General features: G+C 36.8%; 1 protein-coding gene across 1 annotated transcript; it reads right to left on the bottom strand.

The window, feature by feature from the left end:
- Positions 1 to 666: 666 nt before the first annotated feature.
- LOC120264992 (UPF0496 protein 1-like) lies at positions 667 to 1,689 on the bottom strand. Its single transcript, XM_039272927.1, has one exon. The coding sequence runs from the start codon at positions 1,687 to 1,689 to the stop codon at positions 667 to 669; it is 1,023 nt and encodes a 340-aa protein (XP_039128861.1).
- Positions 1,690 to 9,487: the final 7,798 nt, after the last annotated feature.

Below are 9,487 nucleotides of genomic sequence, written 5' to 3'. Positions count from 1 at the left end.
TCTATATATATTTATATATAAAAACGCGCCATCTACAAATACTCATCGTGACCATTAAATTAAAACACAATGGTCTTGACCAGCATCGCTATAGCCACAAAAAAAAAATAAATTATTCAATCATAATTGGTATAAAAAATCAATCCATCACAACTATTAAAATTTACTTTTACTAGCATTTACAGCTTAACTAAAAACTCAACAATAACAACACAACCATTTGTTCCCGTTATAATCTATTGGTCACTGTTCACTCAACTGTTTCTCTCTTCGCACAAACTTCTCCCTATCTCACTCATACCCTCCATCTCTTTAAATAGGTATGATCACAAATGGTATACAAATGTCACATCTTGAATATAAACAAGTACTCCATTAGCATGCCACATTAAACATCTAAACAGTTGACAACACCAAAATCCCTTATAAAAACACCAATTTCTTATAACCATATACTAATCACATCCATTAAAAAGAAAAAGCATTCATTGTTAATAAATACAACAGCAACAAAGTGGCAGCCATGCCATGGCAAAACATTGAATATTAATACATTCCAAAAACTTCTTTATTTTATCATATATATTAATAAAAAAACCCAGAAACATTGGGATCAAAACCCACTAAAAATCAAATTTTTTAGTAAATTTTTGTGTACCTTTTGATTCAATCAGTGACAGTTTGCAAAATAGTAGCAGTGGCCCTCTTCAGTTCATCACCTCGCCGGTCCACCTCCTTCTCTAATTGCTCCACACTCTTTGCAAACTCTCCGGCCTTGAGCTTGATCTCAATCATGACCACCTTCACCTCTTCTTCCTCTTCCCCATCAATGGCGAGCTCAGCTCTGTGAATCATAGACCTAATCTTCCCCTCCAAACTATCAACAAGAGACCGAATGCTATTCAGCTCATGAATGGCGAATGAGGTCTCCTTCCCCAGTGAATCAATGATCTTCCTCTCCTCTTCAGAGGGCTTCTGAAAGTTGTCCCACATTGAATCCAGCCACTGCTGCAGCGGCGCCATGGCGCCGGACGCGGCCGCAGCAGCAGCGGTCACCGCCGGCGGCGCAGCCACAGCAGCGAGCACAACGGAGGAGATCAAAACGGCAGCGAAGACCGCCGAGTAAACAATGTTCCAGACCTTCCTCCATGCCTTGACTTCGCGGAGCTTCTGATCTAGAACTTTCTTGCGGAGGAGGAGATCATGGAGGATGGACTGCTGCCGCTCGCATACGAGCTTGAACTCGTCGACGAACTTCTCAGTGAAGGGATCACCCTCATCCCTGAACTCCTGGAGCTTCTCGAGGGCGCCTGAGTGGTCGTGACCTTCTTCGAAGAGGAGCACGGCGTCACGGACAAGAAGCTCGGTTTCACGGGCTTTGGAGAGGGAGTCCTTGAGAGCAGTGAAGAAGCGGAGAGTGTCGATGCTGGTCTGGAGGTAGTATTTGACGAATAAGAGGAGGTCAGGGTTGGAGGAGATCTCGTCTTTGAGCTGGCCGATGTTGTCAAGGGCATCGCGGTTGACGTCGATGAGGGCGGAGGCGGCGGCGCGGAGGGCGGTGAAGGAGAGGGAGTGGAGTGTGGCGGCGTCTGTGGCGACGGTGGAGATGGCTTTGCGCGTGCTTCGGGGGATTGTCGGAGGGACGGAGGGGGAGTCATCGGCGGCGGCGGTGCTGTTGATGCAACCCATGAATGCGAATTGGAATTGAGATTGTGATTGGGATTGGGATTGGGATTGGGATTGAGAGGAAGAAGAAGAAGAGGGTTTAGAGATTTTTGGGGGAGAATTGGAGATGAGAATGGAGACAAGGAATTGGGGGGAGTTTTATAGACAAAGTGGAACACCGCGTTGCTTCCCCAGATACACGTTGGTTGTTGGCTTGTAGTGGTTGTTTATCTTGTCCATTTGGAATTTGGAGTCTGGTCAATTATAATAATAATGATATGAGAAAAACAGATTTTGAGATACTTGATAATTATTAATTTTATTTATTTATTTATTTTTAATCATTAGTCCTAGTTAAAGTGGGAGAAGTTTACAAACAGTGATAGCTCAACGGTCAAGGTTTGAGAATTTTATAGGGAAGAGGGATGTAATCCCTACGAATCAAGGTGAGTGGTGAGTGTGTGTTGTGAAGAATTATGTTTGTTTAATTCTTCAGACAAAAAGGGAAACGTTTGGGTAGAATATTGAGTTTAAAAATTTAATATATAAAAAAATTATGGGTTTAAAAAAAAAATTATTTTTTTATAAAGCTTTTGGTATCTCATCCAAATAAAGGATAGGTAAAAGAAAAGAAAATTAAGCTTTTGTGATGCCCCACAATTTCCTCGTTTTATAAATTTTCAATTTTATTTTTTTCTTTATGTCTTCTCCTACAAGCTTAACCACAAGTTTACATGTTTGTGCCAGTTTGCATGTACTCCACCATTATTGAGCTCTTGTGAACCCAAATATGCGGCACCTACGCTCTTTGGAGGCAGTACTTTCAAGTTTGGCTGTTGTTATCATGCACTTTCTGATTCATGACTAGATAAGGAAGAACAAAAACATAAAATGAGAGCCAACAATGGTGGTCAAAGCTCTTGAATCTTATGTATAACTAATGATTTATTCATTTTGTAATTTTAAACTAACAGGTTTTTTATGTTAGGTTTCGTAAGTAGGGTGTTTATTTTGAGAAAAATTCAAAATCAAAATTTAAAGCCCACACAAGATGAAGGCATGGGCATTTATTGAATTTACAATTACGCTCTACATATGTGCATATTCCTAACTTTTTTAAATAGAAGGTGTGATTGTCACATATTTGTAATAAAGAACAAGTTTTTTGAGTGATTGAAAATTTATGAAGGATTTAAAAATCTTTCCCAATAATAACTTTATTTTGGAGGGTGCATTATAATTATATTATCTTTATAATTGTGAATTATATCTCATTCTTGTTTAGTATTTATTTGATAGAGTGAAAAAAATTAATAATTTCTAAAAGTTTCTAGAAATGTTTGTCAATGCAAATATTTTTTCCCCAATAAGTTCACAAATTTTGAGTGTAAGTAAGTTATTCTACGAGCACTTTTGTATTTAAAAATTTTACAACCATTATAACATGAAAGACTTTTTTCCCCCATAAATCAAGGCAACCTTGAGGAATAACTCAAGATGTTATTTTGAAAAAAATTAAAATTAATCAAAACAACCTTAAATTGTGTCTTAGTACCAAATCGTCCTCTACTTGACCTATTCACATTAATTTAATCAAAGTGAATTAATATTAAGTGAAATATGCATGCCTTTGACTTAGCTTGCTCCCAAGAAGGTTCCATGTTTTTATGGACTTTGGTCCCTTTCTTTGCGTGCTTATGTCGTGTGCATGGATTAGTTTATTTTGATGTTGATTTAATTATGGATAAGGGTTTATGTTGCAACTTGTCATTTGCAATGAAGCTTCTTTATATACCATGAAATATTCTTTATGTAATTCTAGTGCATTACATGGAATTTTAATATATTCCCTTGAACTTTATTATAATTTTCACATTTTTTGGGTAAAATTAAGTTAAAGGATATGGTAAACTTTTTAAAGAAAATTATATAATTTAAAACAAGTTCAAAACTTTATTAAAAAGTTTCGATGCTTGACATATTCAATTAATTTGATTGTGACTTCTTGGTATGTATTTGGTTACTGTCATGGAATTTAGAAATTTCCTTTTCATTTCAAAGGAAAGGAATACAAGTGATACCGGGTCCCAATTAAAGGTAAATGTCATGCACTCCGGGCCAGGTTAAACCTTTTTTATTCCAATAGAAAAGAAAATATTATTATTATATGGTAATAATTAAAAAATTAAATTTAAATGATTGGTTGGCAATAAGAGGAAAACATAATTTGTTGCTAATAAGTGAAAATTGGTATATACTTAATTAAATTATTGTTTTGTTGATTTCTCATACTATATGATCCACTTATTATTAAATTATAATAATCAGAAGATGTGTTCCTTTAGCATAGAGGTGGGCACGGGCCGGTTAACCGACCCGCTGGCCCGACCAGTCGGGTTACGGTTCACTGGTCCACCGAACCGGACCAGGCCCGGCTGGGTGTAGAACCCGCCTGGCCTGGTTGGCCCGTCGAACTCGGCTGGTGCGGGTCACAAGAAACTGGGCTTGGAACCGGCCTGACTTCTATGTTGACTCGGCGGGCTGGGCCGGGTTGGCCCACCCGATTAAAAAAATTAGAAAATTCAAAAAAATTCAAAAAAAAAATGAAAAAATTCAGAAAATTCAAAAACAGATTGGGCCCGGCGAGTCAGGCCGGGTTGCAACCCGGTTCTAAGCCGGGTCCGTCCCGGCGGGTTGACCCGACGGGCTGGTTCCGGGCCGGGCCGGGTTGCCGGATGGTCCGTGCCCACCTCTACTTTAGCAGACCAAATGTAATATAAGGAATAACAATAATCAAGGACACAAAAAAACTGGTTGATCTTGTCAAGTCTATTATTATTATTATTAGGGAAAATTACTGTTCACCCCTCTTTTTTTAAAACTTCCCAAAAACCCCCTCCTACTTTTACACACCCCGGACAGCCCTTCCGTTATTGTTTAACTTCCTTTTACCCCCTACCGTTCACTTGAAATGGGTCCATGTTGTGAAATCTCATTTTTACCCTTGAAAATGGTGGGAAAAAAAGCGCCAAATCACATCATGTCCAACTTTTTCAAGTGCTTTCTGCTTGGTTTCTGATAGACAATGCCTAGAAGTTGCATTACATATTGTTCTTCTCCTCATTTCTCCTCAGACCATGACACATTGATTTAATAGTCGTTTTTGTAAATGTGTTTGCTTAACCTTTTTTAATGTGTTACGTTCTACATTGTGCAAGTTCAAGTTGTTGCGCATGTTATGCAACCCCGTGAGCATTCGAATGTACAGATACTTGGTGAGTCAAACTGAAATCTTAATAAACGAACGAGGGTCGACTCGCGAGTGTCCAAGGTCGGAGAAGACGTTGTAAATGTTGTAAATCTTCAAATGCGCTGTAGTCGATCTTGTTGTCGAGACAGACGATATGCCATTGTTGAATCCTACTGAAAACGAGTTCCTTTTGTTGTAAAATTCTCCTCTTTTATGTTTATAAAGTTGTGTAATTACTTATTGTATAACTATGCCGTTCTCCGTTTAAATATATTAAGTTTCCATTTAAACATCCTTTTCTTCGTTTAATTTTTTCTGTCTCTATTTCACTATTCTTTTCTCCATTTAAAATATTGATCATTTTCGTTTAAATTGAAGTGTTGGTAGGAATTCGGATTTTGCGAGCGCTCCGATCCCACCCCATTGCGACCCTGACAGTGTGGGATACCTTCCTTCCTCGATAGATCAATCTGAAATGTTGTCGTTGGATATTGGACAACGTTTTGAATGTCAGCTCAAAGACCGGCCCTTATACAAGCCCGTCGACATTCAGGAGGACATGTATTCAAATGTCACGGAGTCGTTCAATGTGTGGATGAAAGAAGCCTTGCATTTACCGGTGACGAAAAATGGTTGACTCCATAAGATATTTTGTGTGTTTAAACATCACGATCATCGTTTAATATCCTACATTAGTGTTTAAAACTGTTTTGTAATGTTTACGTATCAGTGTCTTTGCTTAATCATCGGCCAATAGAAATTGCTCATCCCGCAGATGGAAAGTTTATGGTATCCCGTGCACAAGAATTAATATCGCCATTAAATTTTCTAAAATTTAACATAAATATCGGAAGCAAGCATATTTATTTTTCCTTGTTATCAATCAAGCGCGGTCCCTCGTGTGTTTTCTTTTTTTCCCTCGGATCTGAAGCTTCAATCGGCTTGTGGACTTCACACCATAAATAAGAAGGAAGACCGCTTCTCCTGGACAACTCCTCCTCCTCCTCTGCTTCTTATCGGTTGAGTTTCTTCCTCATGTGCCCAGGATATTCGCTTCAGGATGTGTGATGATCATCCTCTTCTAGAGAATCAATAAGTCGTAATCAAGCATCAAGTTAAATTATCTTTTCCTGTTCAAATCAGAAAGCCTGCGTAATTGCCTGATGGGTAAGCAAACACCCTCAAAACAATTAAGCAGGCTTCTGACTTGGACAGGAAGAGAAAGTTTTCACTTATTGCTTGATTGCGGAGTATTCTGCAGAGGAGGGTGACCATAACACATCCTTTAAGACGGAGTTTATATTCAACACTTAAGAATTGTTCTTATCGGGCTTGTCGTCGAATATTGAATTTTACCATTTAAACATAGTTGTTTCTCTTTAAATATCAGTATCTTTGCTTAACCATGTTTAACTGGTTGTTTTTCTATGTTGTACAGGTTCAAGTTGATGCGCATGTTATGCAACCGCCGTAAGCAATCGAAGGTAGAGATACTTGTTGAGGAAAGCCGAAATCTTCATGTTGGTCGTAGTGTCGATGATCTTAATAGGCGAAAGATGATCAAATCGCAAATATCCGAGGTCCGAAAAAGCATTGTAAATGTTGTAAATGTTGTAAATATTTTAAATGAAACAAAGTTATCTGAGTGTGAACTTTTGATATTTAAATAGAGGACATTGTAAATGTTGTAAATATTTTAAATTAAACGAACTTATTTAAGTGTCAACTTTTGATATTTAAATAGAGACATTCTCACTTAACGTTTTACTTAAACATTCTGTTTAAACAGAGATAATGTTTTCCACAGATAACTTATAAATCAAACAATGAAAACGATATTTAAACACGGCATCAGTGTCGTGAATAAAGTGGATGTTACTGTCGGGGGGATGGGGTGTCAGTAAGTGAACGGCGTCGAGGGCGCATTCAATTTAAGCAAATAACATATATTTTTAAACAGTTAAATGCAAATATTTAAATGGTTTACATAAGTATTTAAACGATATCCAAACTAGTTAAACACGCTCAACACAGTTTACATAAGTGTTTAAACGATAAGTGTTCTTTTGATGGAGGCTTTGTGTCTCTCGTAAGTTTTGGAAAAATATCCATCTTGAACATAATATCAGTGAAAGTATTCAATTTAAACAATAACATGCATTCTTAAACCGTTAAATACAATATTTAAACGGTTTACCTATGCGGTTAAACAATATATAAAACTTGTAAACAGTGAAACGATAATTTAAACAGTACATTGTATGTTTAACCATAAAGGCTTGAGTTTTACACAGAGACTTATGATAAGGTGAGAACTTTCCTTCGAGCGATGACAACATGGATTCTATCGTCGCTTGCTTTCTTCCCGGCGCATCTCGCTTGCACTCGAGCAGGCGCTTGTGGGACGTCCTCCCGGCGCATCTCGCTTGCATTCTATCGTCACTTGCTTTATCAGTTTGTACTTAATATCTGACACTGCAAACTGATAAAATGCCGAATATTTCTTCCAGTTGATGGTGGAAAACGAAGAAGAACTTCGAGACAAGGATGCTCGGCCGAAAAGAAAAGCTGAAAAGACGGGAAGAGGGGAAGAAGGTAATAATCGGCGACAATAATGATTGTATCTAGGGAAATAAACAAGTTTAAACGGTAATATGTTAATTCGTAAATAAGGATATAAGTTGTTAAACAGAGACCTCGAATGTTACATAGTGAAAATAGAATTTAAATGGAGACATACTTTGTTAAACAAAAACTATTTTCTTAAATGGAGACCACATTTGTAAAACTATGACAATATCAAATGAAAGGGCTATGTTTAATTCTATTTTTGTATCGTTTAATCTATATTTTTTATCCGTTTAAAAACTACAACGCGATTGTGGCAGCGGTTCCCCAAGCTTAATTAATGCACGCTTGATTACCCAAGCGTGTCCACTCCCGTCGCTCATAAAAATCAGAACCCGAAGCGGCAGCGGGCTGTTGGATTTCGCAGTATAAATGGGAAGAAAGAACCATTTCGTTGAACATACCCTACTGGCGCAACCACTTCTCTTCTTATTGTATGATGGTCATCATGTCGAGTCGAACATTTGGTGTTCACGACATTCGTTCCACTCGAACCACATTTTTTAGATCATAGACATTTTACAGGATGTGTAATGATTGTTTTTCCGCTTGTCATCCATAAACAACCTGTAGGTGAAAACTTTCTTTTTGTTGGCCAAGACGAAATGCACGCCTTCTTGCTCTACGGGTAAGCAATGATGGAAGTGCGTTTCGCCTTGGTCAGCAAAAGAAGGTTTCACTTACAAGTTGATTGCGGATGATTGCCAGAAGAAGGTTCATCACATTTTTTTTAAAAAGAACTTGATGTATAAAAAAATGTGGTCTGAATGGAGCGAATGTTGTGCACACTCTATTCAAAGGTGTACTTGTACGATTCCGAGGTCCGTGATGGTTACGTCGTGCATTAAACGGAGAGTTTGAATCTTACACGGAGAATTTTTGTATTATCTTTCATTTTATTTTTATCAGAGATTTGTATTTTAAGTAAAGGTCATTGTAATTGTAATTACGTTGATATTTAATAATAAAATGAATGTTGTGTTGTATTGTATGAAATGTATCTTTATCAGAGATTTGTATTTTAAGAACATTTGATTGTAATTACGTTGCTATTTCATAAGAAAATGTTAAACTGAGAAAAATGAAATTTAAACCGAGAAAAGTAAAGTTAAAGGGAATGAATGTGAACTTCGGATATTTAATCAGATTCTCCATTCTAAACGTTTAAATTTTTTAAACAAACAAACCTATATTCAACGCGATGTCAGTGAAATCATTAAATTTAAACAATAACATCTATTTTAAATGATATAGAACTTATTTAACATTTAACCGTTACTTTAAACACTATATGTATCGGGTTAAACAGTTGACATAAAATTTAAACGATATAGAAATTAGTTAAACGGTTTATGTAAGTGTTTACACGGTATCCAAACTAGTTAAACACGCGCAGCCTATTTTATATATGTGTTTAAACGATAAGTGTTCTTTTGACTGAGTAAAACAATTTGAGAAACCAAAAACGACATTGTAAACAAAAACGAGTTTAAACGATAGGTTGAGGTACCCATCTTCGACGCAATGTCAGTGAAAGCATTAAATTTAAACAATAACATCTATTTTAAAACAGTTAATGTATCTGTTAATTGATATAAAACCTATTTAAATATTTAACCGTAAGTTTAAACACTATATGTATCTGTTTAACTAGTTAACCTTTAGTTTAAACACTATAAGGTGAGAACTTTTCTTAGAGCGATGACAATATGGCTTCCTCGCGACAGTGACATATATTTCCTTTTTTGCCCTTCGGATGGAGGGAAAAATACCGCCCAATCACATCACGTCTAGTCTAACCTCTATGCATACATTGTGTAATTTTTTGTTTGCCTTTCTGATTGTTGTTTGTTCTTTACATCTTCTTCTTCTTCTTCTTCTTCTTCTTCTTCTTCTTCTTCTTCTTGTTCTTCTTTTTGTTCTTCTTTTCATTTGGTTTGTACG

Source organism: Dioscorea cayenensis, chromosome 7 (genome assembly GCF_009730915.1).
Source record: "Dioscorea cayenensis subsp. rotundata cultivar TDr96_F1 chromosome 7, TDr96_F1_v2_PseudoChromosome.rev07_lg8_w22 25.fasta, whole genome shotgun sequence".
NCBI classification, from domain to species: Eukaryota; Viridiplantae; Streptophyta; class Magnoliopsida; order Dioscoreales; family Dioscoreaceae; genus Dioscorea; species Dioscorea cayenensis.
Note: the sequence above shows the minus strand (reverse complement) of the source record. Positions and strands in the feature narration are given on the sequence as shown.